Consider the following 27,830-nt stretch of genomic DNA (forward strand, 5'->3'; position numbering starts at 1 on the left):
GAGGGCCTAGGGCCATGTGGAAGAGTTCACAGGAATGGCTCATAACCAACAGAGGGCAATGGAGCAAGCAGTTACTCCAGCATGAAAACATTTAATGAGAAGAATGCATAACACACTTATGACTACCAATCTCTTATAGTATGTTATGCTATTAATAAAAGCTTTGGGGAGATATAAATATGACAAATGTGGCTACTCCAGGGGAATGACCACATTTCTGGAAGAGGATCAAGTTGACAAAAGTATGGTCATGTCAACAAGTTAAACTGGGCCCCCTTTCTCCCATGGGCAACTCCCACTCTAGCTCTCGCTCAGAGTGTTAAGGTTGTTCCTCAGCTTTCTCCCATGAAAACTATAAATATGCTATATAATAAAACTATCCTGGATTACTGTTATAATGGTGGCTCTATTAATCTAAACCACATACCGCACTGAATTGATTCCCTTCCTTTTCTGGATACTATTTATATACAGAGCTTCCTAATCTGGGATTTTGTTCACAAAACAAATACATGTTGAGTGCCTACCATGTTAAAACTAAGAACAGCTACAAGCAGGGACCTGGGAGATAAACTGGCCAGAGTTTGAATACCCACTCTGCTTCCTAATATTTACATGATCTAGTAGTTATTTAATCACCCTGATACTTAGTTTCCTCATCTCTCTAATGAGGATAAAAATCTCCACCTAAGAAGGCCCTAAAGATTAAAGGAGATTCTATATTTATAGAATTAATTATGTAGCACCTGTTAAGAACTCTATAAACAGAAGCTATGGCTTTTAGGGTATAAAAACATGCATATGTTGCTGTGTAGGAATATGTAATCAAACAAAATTTCAAATATTCATTTAATAAATATTTTTGAATGTCCACTGTGGTGAAAGACATAAATATGTCCTCGTAGACTTTGCAATCTAAAGCACGTTAAATACATAATCATGCAAATAATTACATTTGATAAATGCAAGGAATGAAAAGTACAGTCTGCTATGAAAGTTTTTAAAGGGAATCTAATTTACTTTGGAGTTCGTGGTGAGATGTTTCATAGAAGGCAGGAATCTTTAAAATGAATATAGTCAGATGAAGAAGTGGAGAGAATATTCTAGGCAAAGAAAACAGTATATGCAAAAAGATTTCAATGGAGAAGTATCTTGAAACATTAAAGAATCTTTAAAAGTGCAGCTTTGGTTAGAATGTTTTGGAGGACAAATAGTGGTGAAAAATGAGAAACTGGAATACTTTTTGGGGCCAGTAGTTTTTTGTTCATTTGTTTACATATGGAGAGCTTTGTTTTATCTTTCTCGGCTTTATAATTTCCTAACACTCAGTTAATTAGATATGTGGTTGTTATGGACTGAACTGTGTCCCCCAAAAAGACATATTTAAAGTTCTATTTCTGTATTTCAGAATGTCACTTTATTTGGAAACAGGGTCATTACACATGGAACTAGGCAAGTTAAAACTCTAAATACTAGAATAGGGCGGGCCTTTCATTCATTATGACTAGTGTCCTTATAAGATGAAGAAATTTAGAAACAGAGAGACACATGGGAGAGGACGCCATATGACAACTCAGGCAGATAACACCACAGACTGCCAGGAAGTTATCACCAGAAGCCAGGAGAGAGAAATTAAACAGATTTTTCTCTACGGACTATGAGGAAGTATGTCCCTGCCAACACCTTAATTTCATACTTCAAGCCTCCAAAACTGTGAGACAATAAATTTCTGATGTTTTAAGCAACCCAGTTTGCAGTACTTTGTTATGGAAGCCATAGAAGACAGTGATTATACATATAATGGGTTTCAGAAGAAAAATGGAAACTCCAAAGTAGAATCAAATAGAGTCTAGAATTTAAAAATATAGTACCTGAATAAACAACGAAATAAAAGATCAGTTAATTTGAATATGGGTCAATACAAATTATTCAAAATGAATAGATGATGCATGATAGAATATATCATGCAGTCTAACATTTATGTATTGGAGTCTCAGAAAAAGAAAAGAAAGAAAGGGGCAGAAAAAAATAGTTTAAAAAAATGTAAAAAAATTAAAAATTTTAATCTACTAAAAACTTAAAAGTCCCAAAAGCTCAATGAACCCTAGGTAGGGAAACACAAAAGTAATTAAACGTATCAGGCTCATATTACTGACAGTCAAAAATAAAGGAAAAAACAGCCAAAGGAAAAAGGACCCATTTTATATTGAGGAATGATAAGAATGAAAACTAACTTATCATCAGAAACAAAGGAAACCAGATGGAGCTAAATTTTTAATGCACTAAAAGAAAAACTGTCAATCTAGAATTCACTATTTAGCAAAAAGATTTTTTCAAAAATGAAAGCATAATAAAAGACATTTTCAGAAAAAATGAAAGCATAGAGAATTCATTGTCAGTGGAACTATACCATTAAAAACAAAAAAGATAAAGGAAGTTCTTTAAGGGTTAAGGGAAATGATGCCAGATAGAAACTCAGATCTACAGGAGGGAAAAGCTCTATAAATGGTAAATATGTGGGTAAATATAAGACTATTTTTTCTCTTTTATTTCCTTTACAAAACAGTTGACTCTTTAAAGTCAAAAGAATAACAATGATTGTAGAGGTTAGAATGGATTTATAAGTAAAATACATAACAATATAAAGGACAGAAAGAAGAAAATTAAGAGGTGAATACTCTTATAATTCAAGGTTGGTAACAGCTGATATTCTTCAAAATCTTTACTTACGTGTCACTGGCACAGACGCGAAAACAACTCATCAATAATTCAGCTGCTTTTTCCAACATGTCCCCAACTTTGGTTTTGCCTTTCTTAACCAACTGTTGATCGGCCTAACAGAATATAAAAACATTTCTTTTTAATTTTCTTTAGATTCCTTAATTTAAAAAGAAAATCTCAGCATAGCTAAAAGCAAAAATAGTTATAATGAAGAGTCAATGGCCCAAACGGTTCTGGAGAAATCATCTAAATCTAGACTACTATATTTTCTAAAATTCAGAAATCGATAGATTATCTCACAACTCTTCCACAAATAAAGTCTCTCTTCAACAAATTCAAGCTAGTAAGGTATATAGCAATTTTTAACCTATATTGTATGATATGGCACTGTGCAGCAAAGAGCTTTTTCTTATCTAAGTCACTGAACTTTTCATCTCATGTAAAAGGCTAGTGAAAATACTGGAAACAAAAACTTCTGATAAATATTAAACTCATTACTAATTTTGAGAATTCCTTTGTTTGAAGGAAAAGAATCTTAAAGAAGAAAGAACCTCTGTGTTCTTCCACTCATATTCTTTTATTACAGCGGTTCTCAAAGCATACTCCATGAATACCTGGGGCCTTAAGAGATGCTTATAGAGTATCTACAAGGCCAAAACTATTTTCATAATAATACTAAGCAATTACTTGTCTCTTTATGGACATTTGTACTGACATTTGCATTGACAATGCAAAAACGATGGTAGGTGAAACTACTGGAGCCTTACCAATGGCATCAAATTGAACTAGCAGTCACTGTATCCTTAACTGCCGCGTACTTTAGAAAATACTAAACAAAGCCAGTTCCACTTTAAATGTCCTTGATGATGCAGTAAATATGAACTTAAGTCTTGATTCCTGAGTACATATATTTTTAATATTCTTTGTGATAAAATGGGAAGTACATATAAAGAACTTTGCTGCATATGGAAATATGATAGTTGTATTAAGGAAAGGAACTAAGGCAACTCCTTGAGTTACAAGCTGAACTAGTTGATTCTGTCATGGAACAAACAACTGACAGACAAACATGGTTATTCAGGCTTGGCTATCTATCAGACCATTTTCTTGAAAACAAATGAAACAAGCCTGCTACTTCCAGGCAAATAACTGACAGTATTCACTGTTAATGATAACACTGGAGCTTTCAAGCAAAAACAAGAATTTGTCAAACTTGTATCGATCACCATGAGCTTGACAACTTCCCACTCTTTCAAGTCTTCAGATGAAGTCATTGTAGATATGAATGAATGAGGGCTGGTTTAATTTTTATATAATGAAATCTGTCAACATTTGGAAAATACGTATAACTCAGTGAACCAGTATTTTCCAAATGATCAATGTATAATGTTATGAAATCATACATGGGTAAAAATCCATTCAGGTACAAGAAAGACAAATAGGTTTTAATGTAACAGAACAAAAAGTATACTGACAGAGTTAGAGTTCATATTTTAAGGAAACTTTAACAAACCACCTTCTGGAATTTTGGTATAGTATCAGAGAAAGTATCTACAATTATTTGGAAAGGCTATTAAAATACTACTCTTTTTCTAAGTACATATGTGTGAAGCCAGACTTCTGTCTTTATACACTTCAATTAAAACAACACATTGCAATAGAGTGAATGCAGAAAAAAGTATGACAATCCAGATAGCTTCTAGCTTCTATCAAGCTAGACATTAAAGAAATTAGAATGTAAAATAAGGCCACTGTGATGGTTCGGTTCTGGTGTCAACTTGGCCAGGTGATGGTACCCAGTCGTCTGGTCAGGCAAGCACTAGCCTAACCATTACTACAAGGCTATTTCATGGCTGATTTATTAAATCATCAGTCAGTTGATTACAGCTGTAGCTGATCACATCTGTGATCAACTAAAGGTGTGTCTCCCCCAAATGAGATGATCCAATCAGTTGGGTTTGGTTCAATTAGCTGAAGGCTTTGATGAGGAAAGAGAATTTTCACTGCTTCTTCAGCCAGCAAACCTCTCCAGCAGAGTTCGTTGAGACGTTTCATCGGAGTTGCCAGCTTCATAGTGTGCCCTATGGATTTTGGACTCTTGCATTCCTAAAGTTGCATGAGATACCTTTATAAATCTCATATTTACAGATCTCTACTGTTGGTTCTGCTTCTCTGGAGAACCCTGACTAACACAGTCACTCTCTTTAGCATATTTTGTTTTGGAAATACAGTTCTTTTTATTTAAAAATATTCCTTACGTTAACACATAAAAGTTTTATTATTGTTATTTTAAATGAATAAATATTTAACATTCTTCCCAGTTAAAATTTCTAATATGATAAAGATAAATAAATACAACCCATATAAACCAAAGCTCTTTGAGGTTCTCAATTTTTATTTTGGTTATTATATTTTTCAGCTTCAAAATTTCCATTTAGTTCTTTATATTTCTACTGAGACTTTTTATATTTTCATTTATTTCAGTGTGTTTGTAATTGCTCACTGACAGCTGTTTTAAAATCATTATCAGATAATTCCGTCATCTGTATCATTTCAGTGTTGACATCTGTTGATTGTCTTTTCTCATTCAAAATCTCAAAAAGTTGAGATTTTCCTGGTACTTGGTGGGATGACTGATTTTTTATTTTGTCTTAGGCATTTTGGGTATTATGAGATTCTGGATCTCTTTTATCTTCTATTTTAGTAGACTTCTGTTAACACCATGCTAGTGGGGAAAGGGAAAGCACCACCTCTTTGCGACTGGATAATGGAGGAAGTCTAGGCCCCCCACTCAGCTTTTGCAGACACCATTCCAGAGAAGGAGGGAACCCTCCCAGACTGTTGGGTGGGAATGGAATTTCAAGCTCCCCACAGGGACTTCTCTGACACCAACCCACCAGAGAGGGAGAAAGACTACTAATTACCCCCAGGAGAGGGTGGAAATATAGGGTCTCCACCTGGCTCTGCTGCAGGGGGTAAGGGGAACCTGTATTTTTTCCTGTCTTATTTGTCTAGAGTATTGAAGTTATTGTCAAAAAGATAACTCTCGGGCAGGCCACGGTGGCTCAGCAGGCAAGAATGCTTGCCTGCCATGCCAGAGGACTCGGGTTCGATTCCCGGTGCCTGCCCATGTAGAAAAAAGATAACTCTCTTGAGGTCTGCCTTGTTCCTTTTCTGATCTTTGAGCAAGAGAGAAAATGCTTTTGTAGGGGTTTTCAGTGTGCGTGCCTGCTGGCATTTCCAGGTTTTAAGCTTCTTCAGTCCCCAGACAGAAGAACATAAAGAAGGCCAAAAGAAATGCAGAGAAGTCACTGCCATATGGTTCCTTGAGTCTGAGACCACCTTCTTCTCCTCACTTTTCAGAGTTATGTTTGTTTTAAAACGCGACTTTTTACTGTATTCAGTGGAAGGAATAGGAAGAACTGTGTTTACTCCATCTTGCCCAGAATCAGAAATCATAAATAATTTTTAAAACTGTAAAGGGTCCTAAGACTAAAACGTTGAGAACTGCTGCTCCAAAATTGGCTTGTGCTGACTCCCAAATGAAAATAAACTCTATAAAATCCATAATCTTTACTCATGATTACCAGAGAAACAGTTAGTTACTACATGAATCTATATTAAGCTGGAATTCTTTAAAACAGGATTAGGCCGCACCTTTAATAGTAAAATGAGATGCAAAATAATTCATTATTGCTCCACCCCTTTTATTTAAATAACTGCATGCCATAGAAGGTTAATCATATACAGAAATGTCTTCCTCTACACATAGAGTTGAAAACCTGAGCAAGTGTTTGTTTATATTTATTTACAACCCAATAAAAATTAGCTAAGCCATCTCTTATTCTTCTGTTCACTATATCCCAGCTGCATTCATTCCGCAAAACTTTTGGAAATAAATTAACAAATAAAATTAAGCAACAGATACAGAGTTTCAGTTTCAAAATAATAGTGACAGGAAATTATACTTACATTATTGGCAAATATTCGAAGATCAAGTGCTACTGCATACATAATAGGCAAAGCCCTGTAGGGACAAAAGAAGTAAATATATGAAGAGGTCATGAAGTCAGAGATTTCACCACCAGAGGTAAAACTAATATCAATGCCCAGGGGGACAATTCAGAATGAGAATCCCCCACCTCCTCCAAAGATCTGACAGCTACTTTTCACTTCCTTACTTTCAATTCAAAGCAGGCTGCAGCTCCTGGACTTCTTGCTCAACATACAGGCCAAACACTGAAGTGCTCTACTTCTATGACCCTGCAATGAGAGTCCTCACCCTCCTCAAAGGCACAGACCCTGGTCCATCTAGGAGTCCTAAAACCTGAGACAGTATCTCCTTTTGCTGTACTCTGCACATATTCCTTTTCCCTCCAGCCCCACTATTATCCAAATATCTCTTTAAAAAATAATTTAGCTTAATAAGACCTCCTAATAGGAATCAGAGTATGCAATACATAAAGTGTCACAAAACAAGTTTTAAAAAGTAATCCAGGGTGGGCCATGGTGGCTCCGCAGGCAGAGTTCTTGCCTACCATGCCAGAGACCCGGCTCTACCCATCGGGTTCGGTTCCCGGTGCCTGCCCATGCCAAAAAAAAAAAAGGTAATCCAGCTGGGGTATTAGTCTTCCATGTGGAAGATGACTTAAAAGGGGAAAAGTTTTCTTTTTATACTAAAAGGTATTACAAGCCTTCATTTATACTGGTATAAACTACAGTTTGTTATAAAAACATAAATAATAAAACTAAGAATTAGCTTGGTAAGAAATTTAAAACAACCAAATAGTTACAGAATAGGACATATTAAAAGGACTATAGTTTATCTAAGTCTTTTATCCCAAATTTGAAGACAAAAGAAAGTTCTAAATTGATCATTTAAGAAACGATTGTGAGAAGATGGCAGAGTAGGAAGCTTAAGGAATCAGATGCCACACCAAAACAACTACTGAAGTGGCAGGAACTGTGTGAAACAACTATACTGAAACTCTGGAGTCTAGTGTAACACTGCCACATCTGAGTTCAAGAATGTGATAAACTGCAGAAAATACCAATGAATTTCACCCACCATGTAGCAGCTACCATACCCTATCCCACAGCCACTGGACAGCCAGCAGTGGAGTCTGCTGCTTTGGCTCCTGGTGCTCTTGCAGATGTGCAGTTTGACTGCAGACTGCTGCTTTAAACTGGCTACTTCAGATGGCTTGGGGCCAGCTTTGAGGGCAGTTGTTGGTCTAATTTGCCCTCTCCCCTCATTGCAGGCAAAGGAAGCAGATGAGTCTTAAAGACGGTATACTTACTCAAATCTACAGAAAAGCATTAAATGGCTGCAGTAACTAGGTGGGTGCTGAATAAAGAAAAAAAAAAGATCCAGCTTTAAAGGCCTTAGGAAAAATTCTCGGTACTCTTGTAGGCCTCTCCCCCATTTCCTCCGGTATGAGCCATTCTATAATCCCATTGTAGGAAATCTATGTCAGAATATGGGCTGGATACAAACTCAAGGAAAAGCCAGCCTAAGGACTAAATGTCAGAGTTAAGACTCAAAATATTAAAATGAATAGTATGCAACAAAAGATTACATGACAAAGAAATAGAAAATGATGGCCCATTTAAAGGAACAGGATAAAAATCCAGAAAATATCAGTGAAGAAGACCAGACTATGACTATTCCAGACAAAGACTTTAAAGAAAATGATCCTCAAAATACTCAAGGGATAAAGGAAAATAAAGAGAAAGAACTAAAGTACACCCATGAAAATTATAAATGAACAATAAGAAATTCTCGATAAAGAAAAAGAAAATATAAAAAGGAGCCAAACAGACATATTAGAGTTGAAAAACACTATAACTGACATGAAAAATTCCCAGGAGGGTTTCAGTAGCAGACTGGAGCTGACGGAATAATTAGTGAACTCAACAACAATATATTTCAAATAAGTCAGGCTGACGGTAGAAAGAAAAATGAATTTAAAAAAGCAAAAACACCCTAAGAGATCTATGGGATACCATCAAGCATAAAAATATGCATTATGGGCATCCTAGAATGATAAGAGAGAACAGGCAGAAGGAATATTCAAAGAAACAATGGCGAAAAACTTCTCCAACATATCAAAAGACATGAACATGTACATTTAAGAGTTCCAAAGAACTCCAAACAGGATACACTCAAACAGCAACACATCAGACACAAAGATGTCAAAATGTTGAAGGGAGAAATATAAATGGTTCCACATTAATAGTAGAAGACTTTAATACCCCACTTTCAATAACAGGACATATTAGACAAAAGACCAGTAAGGAAATAAAAGATTTGAATGATACTCTAAACCAAACCAGACCTAATAGACAAATATAGAACACTTGACCCAACAACAAAATACACATTCTTTTCGAGTGCACATGGATCATTCTCCAGGACAGATCAAATGTTAGGTCACCAAACAAGTCTCAATAAATTAAGAAATACTGAAATCATACATGTATATTCACTGACCACAACAAAATGTAGACATGAATAACTAATGGGTAATGGAAAATTTACACATGTGAAAATTCAACAACACACTTTCAAACAACCAACAGTCAAAAAAGAAATCAGAAAGAAAATTAGGAAATATCTCGAGACAAATGAAAACAAAAAAAACGACATACTAAAACTTGAGGGATAGGGCAATGGAAGTATGAGAGGAAATTTGCAAGTATAAATGCTTATGTGAGAAGAAAAGGAAGACATCAAATCAGAGACCTAACCACATAACTGAAGGACCTAGAAAAATAAGAGCAAACTAAACCTAAAGTGAGCAGAAGAAAGGAAATAAAGACTAAAGTGGAGTCAAATTAAAGAATTTTTTAAAAAGAGAATCAATGAAATCAAAACTTAATTCTTTGAAAAAAAAATCACTAAAACTGACAAACCCTTAGCCAAACTGAAAAAGTAGAAAGAGAAAGGACAGAAATAACCAAAATCAGAAATGAAATTAAAAGGACCATAAGGGGATACTATGAATAACTGTATACCAACAAACTAGATAACCTAGATGAAATGGACAAATTCCTCAAACTACCTACACTAACTCAAGAAATACAATATCTAAACAAATGAGTAACAATAAAGAAATTGAATCTATCATCAAAAACCTGTCAACAAAGAAAATCCCAGGACCAGATAGCTTATTGGTGAAGAATTAACACCAAACCTGCTCAAAATATTCCAAAAAAAAAAAAAGAGGAGCTGCAAATGTTCTAAGAAATGATGACTATGCAACTATGTGATGATATTAAGAATTACTGATTTTATATGTAGAATGGAATGATATCTTAATGTTTTGTTTGTTATTTTTTTTAATCAATAAAAAAAAAAATGAAGAGGAGGGAACATGTCTAAACTCATTCTACAAGGCTCAACATCACCCTCATTCCAAAGCCAGATGTATATACCATAAGAAAAGAAGACTACAGACCAATACCTCTTTTCAACATAGATGCAAAACTCCTCAACTAAATACTAGCAAACTGATTCCAATAGCACATTAAAGGAATTATACAGCATGATCAAGTGGGCTTTATCCCAGGTATGCAAGGACATTTCAAAATAACAAAATCAATTAACATAATATATCACAATACTAGAACAAAGGAAAAAAAACATTTGATAATCTCAATCAATACTGAAAAGGTATTTGCAAAATCCAGCACCCCTTCTTGATTAAAAAAAACATTAGAAAACTAGGAACAGAAGGAAAGTTCCTTAACATAGTAAAGAGCATATATAAAAAAAAACCCACAGAGTGTAGGTTTCTGGAAAACAAAGAAGACCTAAATATGTTCATCCATACTCATGGATTGGTAAACTAAATATTGTTAAGATGTCAATCCTACTGTAAGCAATTTATAGATTCAACACAATCCCAATCAAAATTCAAAACACCTTCTTTGCAGAAATGGAAAAGCCAATAATCAAATTTATATGGAAGGGTAAAGGGTCCCACAACCAAATTAACTTTAAAAAGAATGATGCTGGGCAGTACAATGGTGGCTCAGTGGCAAATTCTTGCCTGTCATGCCAGAGACCCACGTTCAATTTTTGGAGCCTGCCCATGCAAAAAAAGAAGAAGAATGTTGGAAGATGCACACTTTCTTTTTTAAGATTTTAAAACTTATTACAACTTCCAGGAAGATGGTGGAGTAGGATAGGCAGAACTCACTCCTCCCCCATAAAACAACTAGAGAACAGGCAGAAAACAATCAAAACATCTTTTGAGTATGGGTGACCAGAAGGACCTCTGCATTATATAAGGAAGAACTGGATGGAAAAACAGAGAAACTAGGACTGAGAAATTGGGGTGAGTATATTCATTCACAATTGTCCCTAGGGTCAACTGCTGCGTAATGGCCAATCCGGGAATCAAAACACAGCAAACCTTTGCTTCAGAGAGGTGGGGAAGGCAATCCTCTCAGAACTGCAGCTTAAGGTTCCTGTGAGGGAACTCAAGAGCCAGTAGACTCATCTTAGCCACAGACAGAGACCCTGTTGTGGTGCCCAGTACCTAGCTTCCATCTCTGAGCCAGGCCATGATGGGCACCTAGACTGTGGGATCCTGGGAAGCCCTTCTATCAGGAGGAGAGGGGGACGCAAAGCAGAGCCCACCTGACAATTTCCTGGCTAGAGAGACACTTTGGATTCTGCTGCTTACATCCTTTATACACAGGGGTTCAGGGTGCTCATTGCATACATGAGCAGAGAGGCGGTGGCTAGGCACTGACATTGCAATGCCAGGCCAGAATCTTTGCCATGGTAAATAATGCCTAGCCCCCACCCCCCAAGCCAGCAGCTTTCAACTCACCTGGGGCCCTGCAGCCTTGACTAGATTTTCATCTAGTATGGACACTGCCCCGTGGGCTGCCACAGTTAGGGACAGTGGAGGGTGGGGGGATTGCGGGGAAGAGGTGGCCAGGCAGCACCATCTGCCAGGAACATGAGGGAAGTACAGACTGGAAAGATGATTCTCTGCCCAGCCTCCAAGAGACTTCTGAAAAGGGTTGGTCCCCCTGAGGTAGGCCCTGACCTTGGTTTGGCTAGGAATTATCGACAAACCAAGTGACAAAAGAGATTTTCAATGCAATACAAGCAAAAACAAAATATTAGATGAGTGAGGGAAAACAACTTTCAAAATAACCTTATCAAGATAATCAAATGCAGGCAGGCCACGATGGTTCAGCAGGCAGAGTTCTTGCCTGCTATGCCAGAGACCCAGGTTCGATTCCTGGTGCCTGCCCATGCAAAAAAAAAAAAAAAGATAATCAAATGCAAAGAAACCAACAACAAAAAATCACATATTATATGAAGAAGAAAGAAATATGGCCAAGCCAAATGATCAAAATAAAAGGCCGGAGGAGACACAAAATTTAGAACTAATCAAAGTTGTTCATACAAATCTCCTAAATAATTTCAATGAGTTGGCTAAAGAGATAAAGGATATCAAGAAGACACTAAAAGAGAATAAAGAAGAATGTGAAAGGATACATAGAAAAACAGATCTTACAGAAATGAAAAATGCTATAGATAAATATATACTTGAGACATATAACAGAAGATGTGAGGAGGCAGAAGAAAGAATAGGTACACCAGAGGACAGAACAACTGAATTCAAATGCACAAAAAGCAAATGGTAAGAAAGATGGAAAATTTTGAATTGGATCTCACAGAAATGATTGACAACATGAAGCACATAAATAGAATCATTGGTGCCCCAGAAGGAGAAGAGAAAAGTAAAGGTCTAAGAAGATTATTTGAGGAAATAATTGGGGAAAACTCCCCAACCCTTATAAAAGACTTGAAGATGCAAACCAAAGAAGCCCAAAATACTCTAAATAGAGTATATCCAAATAGACACTCTCTAAGACATATGCTAATTAGACTATATAACGCTGAGGAGAAGAGAGAGCTGAGAGAAGCAAGAGAAAAGTGAGTCATGACATACACGGTTAGGTCACATAAGACTAAGCAGAGACTACACATCAGGCACCGTACAGGCAAGAAGGCAGTGGTATTTAAAATTCTGAAAGAGAAACAGTGCCAGCTGAAAGTTCTTCATCCTATAAAAGTGTCCTTCAAAAGTGAGAGAAAAAGGAAGAAGATAGAAATGAGACAAAATAAAGTTTCAGTGGCTGAGAGATTTTAAACAGATTGGAGAGGTTATCCTGGAAGTTATTCTTAACGCATTATACAGATATTCTTTTTTAGTTCATGATGTACTGGAGTGGCTGGAGGGAAGTACCTGAAATTGTTGAGCTGTGTTCTAGTAGCTTTGATTCTTGAAGATGACTGTATAACAATATAGCTTTTACAATGTGACCATGTTATTGTTAAAACCTTGTGTCTGATGCTCTGTTTATCCAGGGTATGGACAGGTGAGTAAAAAAAACATGGATAAAAATAAATAAATAATGGGGGGGGATAAGGGGTAAAACAAATTGGGTAGATTGAAATACTAGTGGTCAATAAGAGGGAGGGGTAAGGGGTATGGAATGTGTAAGTTTTTCTTTTTTCTTTTTATTTCTTTTTCTGGAGTGATGCAAATATTCTAAAAATGATCATGGTGATGAATATACAACTATGATGATGATATTGTGAGACACTGATTGTACACCACGTATGAACTGCATGTGTATGAAATTTGTCAATAAGAGAACTTTTTAAAACAGAAAGCTATAAAAAAAAAAGTGAGGGAGAGTTTAAAATTTTCACAGATAAACAAACGCTGAGAGAATTTGTTCACAAGAAACCTGCCCTGCAAGGTTCACAAGAAACCTGCCCTGATATTAGTATAGCTACTGCTACTTTTTTTTTTTTTGGCTATTGCTTGTATGGAATATCTTTTTCTATCCATTCATGTTCAACCTATTTGTGTCTTTAGGTTTTAAGCGAGTCTTATAAACAGCATATAGATCATATTTTTTCTGCATTCTGCCAATCTCTGTTTTTTAATTGGGGAGTTTAATCCATTAACATTCAGTGTTACCACTGAGGTTAAGGGAACTAAGGGAGTTCCCTTAACTGAAGGAAAAAAAAAAAAACAGGAAAGAGAAACTTGGAAGAGAGTACAGAAATGATTATCAGTAAGGGTAATTAAAAAGATAAAAAGAGAGAAATATAGTAGACTTGACAAATAAAAGCCAAAGGATAAAAGGATGATGCAAGGACAGCTTTTACAGTGGTAACACTGAATGTTAATGGATTAAACTCCCCAATTAAAAAACACAGATTGGCAGAATGCAGAAAAAAATATGATCCATCTATATGCTATTTACAAGACTCACTTAAAACCGAAAGACACAAATAGGTTGAACATGAATGGATAGAAAAAGATATTCCACACAAGCAATAGCCAAAAAAAAAAAAAAAAAGTAGCAGTAGCTATACTAATATCAGACACAATAGACTTTGAATGCAAAGATGTTCAGAATACAGGATAAAGGACGATATTATCTGTATTTTAGAACTTCATCTACCATATTAGACTAAAGAAGAGAGGTTTATTTTGTTCAAAACCTAAATTTTATGTCATATATTATCAAACTTAACCTGTCTGGCCAGTTCAGTTAAACAAGCTAAACACATAGAGTCTAGAATCAGGAATGAGTTCTTGTAATTCTGTATAGCTTAATGTAATACCCGGATAACACACGAGAGTAAGTTGTGCAGATAATTTAAAAGTACTGGCAAAGTCCCTTGAGGTACTGGAGAAAAAATATGGAACTATTAAACTTTCCCACTTGGAAAATCCCTGATACACTCTCAAACATTAGAGACTCTCAAGTTAATAGGCCATGCCCTTGATCTTGATGCTTGCTCTTATGAAACTTATTCCTATAAAGGAGAAGCTAAGCTTACCTATAATAAGGCCTAAGAGTTACTTCCAGAGAACATTTTTTTCTGGCTCAGATGTTGTCTCTCTCTCTAAGACCAACTCTGCAAGTAAAACCATTACCCTCCCCCTACATGGGACATGACTTCCAGGGATGTAAGTCTCCCTGACAATGGGGGACATGACTCCCGGGGATGAGGTTGGCCTGGTACTGTGGGATTGAAAATGCCTACCTGACCAAAATGGGGGAAAGAAATGTAACAAAATAAGGTATCAGTAGCTAAGAGATTTCAAATTGAATCATGAGGCTACTTTGGAGGTTACTCTTATGCAAGCTTCAGCTAGATATTGCTAATTGTCATGGTATACCAAGCTCCAACCAACAGCATTCCTGTAAACCCTAAAGAATACCCAGGTCTCTATCTGAGACTCTGTAAAATTTCACTCACTATGTTTATTTTTCAGAAACCTATAACTTTCAGATAGTTTCTAAGTCAGACAGGTACTGAAACCCAAAGTTACAAGTCTCTCCAAGAGCATCAACCTGCTGCATCCCTCTACTTCATCCTGTCGACATTCCTTTTCAACACGAAGAAGTTAGAATGGCCATTACCCAAATATCCCTAAAGAGTAGGAAAAGGATCAAAGGAGGAGGAGGAGTTGTATCAGAGAAGACAGGAAATGAGTATGGCTACTGAATCATGATATTTATATTTCTTTTTAGTCTCTAGTGTCTTAGAGAAGCTAGAAGGAAACATCTGAAATGGTGGAAGTGTAACCCATACTACACTTTAAAATTTGTTCTAGAACTACTTGTTAAAATGTACTTTGAAATTTATCACTTTTCTGTATATATGTTATATTTCATGACAAAAAAAAGGTTAAACATGCAAAGATGTTTTTATGAGTCAAGGAAGGACATTATATTTTAGTAAAAGGATAATCCACCAAGAAGAAATAACAATGATAATTGTCTATGTATTCAATCAATGTGTTACAAAGTATGTAAGGCAAACACTGGAAAACTGAAGGGAACATAGATATTTCTAAGTTAATAGTGGGAGACTTCAACAAAACACTCTCTTCAATAGATAGAACTAGACAGAGAATCAACAACGAAGCAGCAAACCTAAATAATATGATAAATGAACTAAACGTAACAGACATATATAGACTGTTGCATCCAAAAACAGCAGGATATACTTCTTCTCAAGTGCTCATGGAATATTTTCCAGGATAAATCATATGCTGGGGCACAAAACATGCTTTAATAATTTTAAAAAGATTGAAATTATTCAAAGCACATTCTCCAATCACAATGGAATGAAACTGGAAATCCGTAACCACCAAAGAAATGGAATTTTCACAAACATATGGAGGTTAAATAACACACTCTTAAACAATCAGTGGGTCAAAGAAGAAATTGCAAGAGAAATAAGTACCCAGAGACAAATGAAAATGAGAATGCAACATATCACAACTTATAGGATGCAGTGAAGGTGGCGCTGAGAGGAAAAGGTGGTATCGAGAGGAAGGTGGTGCTGTAAACGCTTACGCTAAACATGAATAAAAAAGTCAGACAGGGGACAGAAATGCTTCTGGAAGAACCACTGCATGTTCAGTTTAAACTTGCATTGGTTGGCAATGGCGGTTCTAGAAAAACTACATTAGTAAAACATCATTTGACTGGTGAATTTGAGAAGTATGCAGCCACCTCGGGCATTGAGGTCTATCCCCTTGTGTTCCATACCAAGTGAGGACCTATTAAATTCAATGTATGGGATACCGCTGGTCAGGAGAAATTCGGGGGACTGAGAGATGGCTATTATATCCAATCCCAGTGTGCCATTATAATGTCTGATGTAACATCAAGAATTACTTACAAGAATGTGCCTAATTGGCATAGAGATTTGGTACGAGTGTGTGAAAACATCCATCCCGTTGTGTGGCAGCAAAGTGGATATTAAGGATAGGAAAGTTAAGGCAAAAGCCTTTTTTTTCCCACCAAAAGAAGCATCTTCAGTACTATGACATTTCTGCCAAAAGTTACTACAACTCTGAAAAGCCCTTCCTTTGGCTTGCTAGAAACTGATTGGCAACCCTGACTTGGAGTCCTGCCTGCTCTTGCCCCACCAGAGGCTGTCATGGACCCAGCTTTGGCAGCACACTATGAGCATGACTCAGAGTTGCTCAGACAACTGCTGTGCCAGATGAGGATGATGACCTGTGAGAAAATGAAGCTGGAGCCCAGAGTCAGAAGTCTAGTTTTATAACCAACTGTCCTGTAATGTCAGTGGTGCAGTGTGTTTGCTGCTTTATTATATAGCCAAGGAGAACATGTGCTTAATCTCTGGGATGCTGAAGGAGATGAATAGGCTTCGGAGTGAATGTAGCAATTAAAAAAAAACCCTTTTTTTGTACCTGTATATTTAAATGTTTGGAAAACAACTGTTTCCTTTTTGAGTCTCAAATATAAGACTGCTACAGTCACATCACACACACATAAATGAAGAACTAAAATCAAAGGCCTAACTGACAAACTGAAGAAACTAGAGAGAGCAGCAAACTAACTCCAAAGTAAGTAGAAGAAAAGAAGTAACAAAATTAAAATTGAAATAAATGAATTGGAGAACAAAAAAACAACAGAGAGAATCAATAAAACCAAATGTTAGCTCTTTGAAAAGATCAACAAGATTGGCAAACCCTTAGCTAAACGGACAAAGTCAAAAACATGAGAAGATACAAATGAATAAAATCAGAAATGAGAGGGGGATCATTACCAAAGATCCCAAAGAAATAAAAAAGATCATAAGCGGACACATATACAACTGTATGCCAACAAACTAGAAAACTTAAATGAAATAGACAATTTCTTAGAAATACACAAACATTCTATACTGACTCAAGAAGAAACAGAAGGCTTCAACAAACCAATAATAAGTAAAGAGATTCAATCAGTCATCAATAACCTCCCTACAGGGGCAGGCAGTGGTGGTGTGGTGGCCGAGTTCTTGTTTGCCATGCTGGAGACCCTGGTTCGATACCCAGTGCCTGTCAATGCTCCCCCCCCAAAAAAAAAGAAAAGAAAAGTAAAACAAAACAAAAACACCTCCCTACAAAGCACACCCCTCGGCCATTTGGCCATATGATTTCACAGGAGCATTTTAGCAAACATTCCCACAAAAATTTATACCATTTCTGCCAAAACTCTTCTAAAAATTTGAAGAAAGGAGAACACTACCTAACTCATTCGATGAAGCTAATATCACTCTAATAACAAAACCTAATAAAGATACTACCAGAAAGGAAAACTACAGGCCAATCTCCCTAATGAACATAGATGCAAAAATTCTCGACAAAATATTTGCACACCGAATCCAACAGCACATCAAAAGAATTTATACACCACGACCAAATGGGGTTTATTTCAGGCATGCAAGGTGGTTCAACACAAGAAAATAAATTAATGTAATATACTACATTAACAAATTGAAAGGGAAAAATCATATGATAATCTAAACTGATGTTGAAAAGGCATTCAACAAGATTCAGCAGTCTTTTCTTGAGAAAAACTCTTCAAAAGGTAGGAATCAAAGAAAACTTCCTCAATGTGATAAAGGGCATATATGAAAAGCCCACAGCCAACACTGTACTCAATGGGAAGAGACTGAAAGCTTTCCCTCTGAGATTGGAAATGAGACAAGGAAGCCCACTGTCACCGCTGGTATTCAACACTGCCTGAGGTTCTAGCGAGAGCAATCAGGCAAGAAAAAGAAATAGAAGGCATCCAAATTAGAAAGGAAGAAGCAAAATTTTCATTATTTCCAGATGATGAGATCCTGTATTAGGAAAATCCTGAGAACTCTACAACAAAGCTACTTGAGATAAGAAACAAATTTGGCAAAGTGTGGGGATATAAGATCAATGTGCAAACATCATAGTGTTTTATATACTAGGAATGAACTAACTGAGGAGGCAATTAAAGTAAAAAATTCCTAGTCACAATAACAACTAAAAGAATCAAGCACCTAGGAATAAATTAACCAAGGATTTATAAAGTAGCTGTACTCAGAAAACTACAAAACATTGCTAAAATAAATTTAAAAGACACCTAAATAGGTGAAAAGACATTCTGTGTTCATGGATAGGAAGGCTAAATGCTGCTACAGTGTCAACTGTACCCAAACTGATGTATAGATTCAATGTAGTACCAGTCAAAATTTCAATAACCTACTCTGCAGAATTGAAAAAGTTAGCTATCAAATTTATTCAGAAAGGAAAGGGGTCACAAATAGCAAAAAATATCCTGAAAAAGAATAATGAAATTGGTGGCCTTACACTTCCTGATTTTAAAGCTTATATAAAGCCACAATGGTCAAAACAACAAGGTACTGTCAGAAAGAAATAGTGATCAATGGAATCGAATTGAAAGTTCAGAAATAGATCCTCAGATCTATGGTCATTTCATTTCTGACAAGGCTCCTAAATTCACTGAATTGCGACAGAATGGTCTCTCTAATAAATGGTGCCGGGGAAACTGGATATCCATATCCAAAGGAAGGAAAGAGGATGCCTACCTCATATCTTATAAGAAAATTAACTCAAAGTGGATCAAAGACCTAAATATGAGTCAGTACCATAAAACTCCTAGAAGAAAATGTAGGGAAACATCTTCAAGACTTAGTGATATGAGGTAGCTTCTTAGACCTTACACCCAAAGCACAAGCAAAAAAAGAAAAGATTAATAAATGGAAAATCCTCAAAATTTAATACTTCTGTGCGTCAAAGGACTTTGTCAAAAGGGTTAAAAGGAAGCCAACTCAATGAGAGAGAATATTTGATAACCATTTATCTGATAAGGTTTGATATCTAGTATATATCAACTTAACAATGAAAGAACAAAATTATAAAATGGAAAAAGATATGAACAAACATTTCTCCAAAGAGGAAATATAAATGGCTAAAAAGTACATGAAAAGAGGTTCATCTTCATTAGCTATTAAGGAAATGCAAATCAAAACCACAATGAAATTTCATACCTATAAGAACCTATAAGAATGACCACTATTAAACAAACAGGAAACTGCAAGTATTAGAGAGGATGTGGAGAAATTGGAATACTTTCTCACGGCTGGTTGAAGTGTAAAATGGTATAGCCACTGTGGAAGTTTGGCGGTTCCTTGGAAAACTAAATATTGAGTTGCCATATGACCTGGCCATTCCACTACTCAGTGTATATATTCAGAAGCTCTGAAAGCAGGGACATGAACAGACATGTGCATACCAATGTTCATAGCAGCATTGTTCACAATTGCCAAAAGATGGAAACAATTCAAATACCCATCAACAGATGACCTGATAAACAGAATGTGGTATGTACATAACGACGTAATGCTACGCAGCAGTAAGAAGAAATGAGGTCCTGAAGCATGCGAGAACACGGATGAATCTTGAAGACATAATGGTGAGTGAAATAAGTCAAACACAAAAGGACAGATATTGTATGATTTGACTAATATGAATTAACTAGAGTATGTAAACTCAAGAGTCCCAATATATAGACTATAGGATACCTAGAAACAGACAGAAGTCAGAGAAGGGTAAATGGTAACCTAATATGTCCATAATGTATAATGAAGTTGAACTTAAACTGTGTGGAAACAGAAGTGGAGTGAGGGTAACTCTTTAGTGGGAATATAAGGAATAGTGCTGCATTGTACATGATTTTGATTCAAAGGGGTTGTATACAGTCACGTATGTATTCAAACACTACAAATTTAAATAAGTAGTTGTATGAACTGATACAAATGTACGACACCAGTACAAAGAGATAACAATAGAGTGGTATGTGGGAGAAAAATATCTATTCCAAGCTATGGACTATAGTTAACATTAATACTTAAAATTCTTACATTTGATGTACCAAACAAATAATCCTATACTTGGGGAGATAAATATTCCTTATTTGGGGAGATAAGCAATATGGGATGTTTTAGATTTTCTTTCTTTGTATCTATCTGATAATTTTCTTTTTGAAATAAGGATAATGGTCTAAAAGTGAGTATAATGACGATTGCACAACTAAGTGATGATTCTGTGAGCTACTGATTGCATACTTTGGATGGAATATAGGATAAATGAATATATTTAAATAAAATCTTTTTAAAAACTTATGACAAAGCTACAGCAATCAAAACAGCATGATATGATACACAGACAAACATACAGACCAATGAATTGAATTGAGTTCAGAAATATGTATGGTCAACTGATTTTTTATGAGGGTACCAAGTTCACTCAATGGGGAAATAAAAGTTTCTTGAACAAATGGTGCTGGGAAAACTAGATAGCCACAATAGGGAAATGAGCATTCCTTGAACAAATGGTGCTGGGAAAACTAGATAACCACATGCAAAAGACTGCAGAGTCACCCCTATCTCACAAGATAGTCAAAAATTAACTCAAAATATAGATATACAAAAAGCTGATCTGGATAGGACCAAGGTATATCAGAAGATTGGGTAAAGGATGATATTATCCATATCTTAAAACTTCAACTTCTTTGTGAGACTAAAGGGAGACATGTTTATTTGGTACAAAATTTATATTTTGGATAGTGCATTTCCTAGTTTAACTTCTATGGTCAGTTTAGTTGAATACCATAAGTACAGGAAATCTTAAATAGGGTATATGAGTTTGCTGGTTTGCCCAGGTTAGTTGTAATGCCCCGATAAATCCCAGAGTGATGTGGACAGTGAATAAAGAAGTATTGGCATAGTCCCCTTGGGGAACTAGTGAGAAAGGAGGAAATATTCAACTTCCCCCATCTGGAGAATTTCTGATACTCTAGCAAGCAGTGGGGACAACCAAATCAATAGGCCAAGCCCCTGATCTATGTTCGCCCCTATGAAACATATTCCTGCAAGAGATAGGTTAAGCCCACTTAAAATTAGGCCTAAGAGTCACCCCCAGAGAACCTCTCTTGTTGCTCAGATGTGACTGCTCTAACCCAACATGGCAAGTGAATCCACTACTCTCCCCTCCTATGTGGGACATGATTTCCAAGGGTGTGAATCTCCCTGGCAACATGGGACAAAAATCCCAGGATAAGCTGGGACCAGCATCAAGGGATTGAGAAAACCTTCTTGATCAAAAGGGGGAAGGGAGGAATGAGAAAAAATTAGTGTCAGTGATTGAGAGATTTCAGAGTCGAGAGGTGATCCTGGAGGTTATTCTTACACATTATATATATAAATATATTCCCTTTTCAGTTTATGGTACATGTGAGTGGTTAAAGGGAAGTACCTGAAACTGTGGAGCTGTGCTCCAGTAGCCTTGTTTCTTAAAGATGATTGTATGAAGATATAACGTTTACAATGTGACTGTGATTGTGAAAACCTTGTGTCTGATGCTCCCTTTATCTAAGGTTTGGACACATGAGTAAAAAAAAAATGGATAAAAAAATAAACAATAGGGGGAACAAAGGTTAAAATATATTGAGTAGATTGAAACACTAGTGGTCAATGAGAGGGAGGGGTGAAGGGTATGATATGCATGAGTTTCTTCTTTTCTCTTTTTTTGGAGTGATGCAAATGTTCTAAAAAATGATCATGATGATGAATATACGACTATGTGATGATACTGTGAGCCACTGATTCTATACTATGTATAGAATATTTGTATGTTAAGAATATTTGTGTTTCTAAGTTGTTTTGTCAATAAAAATATTTTTTTAAAAAAGTTAACTTAGGGTGGGCTATGGTGGCTCAGCAGGCAGAGTTCTCACCTGCCATACTGGAGACCTGGGTTTGATTTCCAGTGCCTGTCCATGTTAAAAAAAAAAAAAAATTAACTCAAGGGTACATGGGTAGTTCAGTGGTTAGAATGCCCAACTTTCATCGGGGAGACCTGGGTTTGATTTCCTCACGCACCCCCCCAAAAAAACATTAACTCAAAAAAATTTTTAACTTAAAGTGGATCAAAGACCTAAAGAAAGAACCATGACTAGAATAAAACACAGGGAAACATTTTCAGGACCTTGTATTAGGCAATGTTTCTTAGACTTTACACCAAAAGCACAAGCAAAAAATGAGAAAATAGATAAATAGGACTTTACAAAAAGTAAAAACTTTTGTACATAAAGACTTCATCATGAAAGTAAAAAGACAACCTGCAAAATTGTTAGAAATATTTAGAAATGACATAGCTGAAAAGAGTTTAACATCCAGAATTCAGAAAGAAATCCTACAACTTAACAACTGAAAGGCAAACAATCTGCTGTGGGCAAAAGACTTGAATACATTTCTCCACAGAAGACAAATAAATGGCCAAGACTCACATGAAAAGATGCTGTACATCATCAGCCACTAGGAAATGTAAATGAAAACCATAATGAGTTACCATTTCACATCTACTAGAATGACTACTTTTAACAACTTATAATCACTGTTAGAGAGGATATGAAGAGAGAGAAACACTTGTTCACTGTCAGTAGGGATATAAAATGGTACAGCTGCTGCGGAATTACCATAAAACCTGGCAATCTCACTTCTAAGTATTAAACTAAAAGAACTGAAACTAGGTACTCAATCAGATACTTGTACATGGATGTTCAAATGCCAAAAGATGGAAGCAACCCAAGCATCCATCAACAAATGAATGGATAAATGTGGTATATGCATATAATGGAATATTATTCAGCTGTAAAAAAAAAAAAGGGAGTTCTGACACATGCAACAACATGGATGAACCTTGCATACATACATCACACTGAGTGAAATAAGCCAGACATGAAAGGACAAATAGTGTATGATCTCACTGCTATGAAAATTTTAGAATAAGAAAATTCAGAGTTAGAAACTAGAACACCAAGGGCCAAGGTAAGGATAGGAAATGGGAAGGTAATGTTTAACTGATATAGAGTTTCTGTTTGGGGTGATAAAAAAGTTTTGGTAATGGTTGGTGATGACGGTAGTACAACATTGTAAATGTAATCAACACCACTGTATTATACACCTTAATGTTATTAAAATGGGAAATTTTAGATTGAACATATGTTAACAGAATAACTTTTTAATTAGCAATCAGAGGAAAAATGCTACTCTATAAATATTTGGGATCATGGAAGGGTTGAAGTAAAAATCATACTTTATACTTATAAAAACAAACTGCAGGGTGGGCCACGGTGGCTCACTGGCAGAGTTCTTGCCTGCCATGACAGAGACCCGGGTTTGATGTGAAAAAAAAAAAACAAACTGCAAATAATCTTGCTGATCTGATACTTAAGTTTATATCAACTATTGTAACTCCATTTTCCATGCTGATATTACTATATGTCAACATATTGATACTAAATATCTACATAGGAAAATCAATATTTATTTAAAACAATTTTTTTAAAACTTCTCCTAAAAATAAATTCCCATTTATTCGTTTCTAGCTACTTGAATTCATACTTACCAGTTTTCTTCTTTGTGGGCCTGAAATGCTCGCAGGAATGATGTACTATATTAAGGAAGATATCACACACAAAATTCAAATAATGCTACACATATGATCAAAATAAAGAATAAGAAGGATTTTACATTTTAAAGGGTATAGCTCACTCTTTAGAAAAATATGTCATAGTACTAGTAATTTTTTTAGAAAAAAATGTATAAGCCTACATTACCAATATCTGAGTATCATTAGGTATAAGTATACTAAAAACAATTCATAAATACTTTCTGTAAGCGTCATGGTCAGGTTCATGTGTCAACTTGGTCAAGTGGTGGTATCTGTTTATCTGGTTGGGCAAGTACTAGCCTGTCTGTTGCGATGAGGACATTTCATAGAATTAAATCATGATCATGTCAGCTACATCCACAGCTGATTACATTTGTAATCAGCCAAAAGGGTGTGTCTTCTGCAATGAGTAATGCTTAATCTCATCACTAGAAGCCTTTTAAGGAGGATTCAGAAGAGACAGCCTCTTGTCTTCGGCTGGTGAGCCTCTCCTGTGGAGTTGGTCCAGACCCTCCATCGGAATCATTGGCTTCACAGCCTGCCCTGCGGATTTTGGACTCTACATTCCCGCGGTCACATGAGACACCTTTATAAATTTTATATTTGCAAGTGTTCCCTGTTGATTCTGTTTCTCTAGAGAACCCTAACTAATACAACAAGTAAGAAAAAAGACTTCTTATAAGGTTTTCAAAAATCAGCAATTTCACGGGTGCACAGGCAGTTCAGTGGTAGAATGCTCACCTTTCATGCAGGAGACCTGGGTTCAGGACCATACACCACCCCCCCCCAAAAAAAAAAAACAATTTCAAACATTTTACTTCTTTCTTTAAGCCCAGGTAATCACAAGTTGTATATAATGCAAGTGCTTTAGAGGTCCATAAGATAAAATCTATTTCATCAAATACAGAATTCTTGAATCCAACAGAATCCTGGCTATCCGGTAGCCCACTGTCTTTTGTGTATTATTTAAATAAGATAATTAAAAAAATAAAGTCTAGCAATATATATAAATACTTAGAATACTTAGAACCTTAGCTATAAGATCACTTATATGATTTCAGTAAGAAATTGGCTTGATTAAGGTATTCAGCAAACATAATTAAATGACAATATATGTCTGATTCCATTCTTGCACATCTATGCCTAAATTTTAGAGTTCTGATATTTCACCAATGCGACTTAACTGTTCCATATAACTATACTTGATGCTTTAAAAGATACAAAACATTATCCTCCTCAATAAAATTAAATAAAATCCTTAATCATAATCAATATTCTTCATTACTAGCTAACTAGTCTTAACATTCATGCTCAACTTGAGTACCCAAATGAAACAGCCCAAATATTTTCAATAAGTTTCCTTCCTTTCTAGTTACAATCATGAAAAACTGGCCCAATGTTTCAAGATTTTAAACCCCAAATAATGTACTATGTATGTTATAAATTGAACAGCTAAAACAAACAAAAAGGATATTGAACTATCACCGTCTGGCATTTGTATGCCTCAATGAAATCATGGTTTCCCACTGCATAAGTACACCTGTAAAATAAATGCCAGAGATTTAAGTGTATGTATGTCAGAAAATACATTTATACAACAAAAATGCAGAAGCAAATTAGTTAAACTATGTATCTTACTTCTTTTGCAAAATACCCTAGAACTCCAATTGACCCATGGAGTGAAAACTGAATTTCCTGCTTGACAAGTGAAAAAAGGTTGAAAGATAAGAAACACAAAAATGAATATTTGAGATTGGTATAAGCTGAAATTCCACATAATGTTTTGAAACTATTCTTCCAAGTTCCAAATTGGGAAAACCTGGTTCCAAGAGGTTTTATTAATAATACACGTTGATAATGCATTATGGTCCTTCTACTATATAAATACGTTGGCAAATGAAGCTTTAACTAAATTCATGGCTGGGCAAAACCTTATTAGTCAATTTCATCATCAAGTCTACGACCTCACCAAACACTGCACAAAGAAAACTGGTTGCCTCACTGCTGGAATGAATATAATGGTATCCCAACTCTTCCAAAGATCTAAAGGCTTATGAGGTTTCCCTGCTTATAAATCCCACTTTGCCCCACCCCCACTCCAACTGCTCTGAAATACCATAGGCATTCAGGAAGGACATTGCTTTGGGACATAAAGTTTGGAGTCAATTTATGTTTTAGAGATAAAACTAGTAGATACGAGACATAAAGGTGGTGCAACAGTGGCTCAGTGGCAGAATTCTCGCCTGCCATGCCAGAGACCCGGGTTCAATTCCCAGTGCCTGCCCATACAAAAAAAAAGGGAAAAAAAGCAGTCTTTCATTTGCTTTGTTTAGCTCTTTCTTAGTAAAGCAAAGAGATTTAAAATGACATATTTCCATGAAATAAAGCAAGTCAAGGGTTGGCCTCCACATCCTACAAAATAAAAGACTACTATAATAACTATTAAGTGATATTTTTATAGTATTACACAATAGACACATAAAGATACACAATCACAATTTAAAAAAAAATTTTAAACACATGCATAATCCTTAAAATGAAAACAAAATGTTTAATAAGATTTTAAAGTATTTTTTAAAAAAGATTTTAAACTATAACTGCAAAATTTTCACAGGCTTTATTTACCAAAGTGAAATTACAAATGTACTTTCCTACTCTGTCAAAGTACATTATTCACATCTATAATAATAAGATGATGTAAAATAAAATCCCTAATCAATTCAGCAATTTTCAGCTTTTCTTCCTCACCAGTATATTACCTTAAATGAGCTGCAAACATTTCATCATAAGGAGGTTCCAAAACTTGCTGACACTTTTCTTCTGGAGAAGGCAACTAATTTAAAAGAATAGCAAAAGCAAAATTGATAGGCATAGAATGAAAGCAATGTGCAGAAAGAGATTTAGATAAACCTGTCTCAAAAACTTAACACTTTTCAGCTAAAAGCAACACTTACTTTAGCATCTCTAAATAAAAGGTTCATTACTTCAACAAAATATTTATCAAGCACTCCCTTTGTATAAGGCAGTAGACACCTGTGAATACATTTCAGTTTTGCCTATTAAGAGCCAGGTAATATTCTAGGCACTTTTTAATATATTCTAATATTTAATAGTCAGTCAATGAAAAAACATTTATTAAGCAGCTACTATGTGTCATGTTAGATACAAATAAAATATGAGTTAGAGATAAGTCCACTTTAAGAATCATTCCTTCAAAGCTACCTTCTCAACTTTCTGAAATTTATTGTTAACTCTTCCTTTCCTTCCAGAGGCTTAATTTTAGATAATTTGAGAATCACAATGGATTACAGATCATTGAATAAAAAGAAGGAATTGCTGAGTCCATACTGATATAATAAATATATGTGTATATACATATAAAAATGTGAAAGTGAAAATGACAATATCAGTAAAATCACCATCCTACAACACTAATAAAATAATTGATTGAGACAATGGCCACCGATGAATGAAACCATAAGAGGAAGGGTTAATGGGGAATTCTGCAATGAAGAGATCAACCTTAGATTAAAATTGGGACAAAAAGGCATGTGTGTGCCTTCTGATGTGATGCTATATGAAGTACATAGCACCATTTCTGAGGTATTCTGGCCAAATAAGTTGAATCTGAATCCATCAAATGTCTAGCACTAACTTCTATCCAGAGCTGTAGTTTTCAATTTAGCTGCACAGTAAAAAAAAAAAAAAAAGCCTCTTACCACTCCAAGGATGAATCCC

The 27,830-nt window shown here is 35.6% G+C and overlaps 1 protein-coding gene across 4 annotated transcripts in view; it reads right to left on the reverse strand.

Annotated features, from left to right (window-relative positions):
• PCID2 (PCI domain containing 2) overlaps positions 1-27,830 on the reverse strand; it is a 65,866-nt gene that overhangs the window by 17,258 nt on the left and 20,778 nt on the right. For 2 of the 4 annotated variants that reach the window (XM_077158739.1, XM_077158740.1), the window contains exons 3-7: positions 26,852-26,925; positions 25,565-25,632; positions 24,048-24,087; positions 6,694-6,748; positions 2,731-2,834 (exon numbers count right to left, since the gene is read on the reverse strand). In XM_077158739.1, coding sequence (XP_077014854.1) covers positions 2,731-2,834; positions 6,694-6,748; positions 24,048-24,087; positions 25,565-25,632; positions 26,852-26,925 — 341 coding nt within the window. Of the gene's footprint in view, positions 1-2,730; positions 2,835-6,693; positions 6,749-22,926; positions 22,955-24,047; positions 24,088-25,564; positions 25,633-26,851; positions 26,926-27,830 lie in introns of those variants that run through there. The other 2 variants (XM_077158741.1, XM_077158742.1) reach the window with 2 other exon arrangements.

The sequence above is a fragment of the Tamandua tetradactyla genome, chromosome 4 (genome assembly GCF_023851605.1).
Source record: "Tamandua tetradactyla isolate mTamTet1 chromosome 4, mTamTet1.pri, whole genome shotgun sequence".
NCBI lineage: Eukaryota > Metazoa > Chordata > Mammalia > Pilosa > Myrmecophagidae > Tamandua > Tamandua tetradactyla.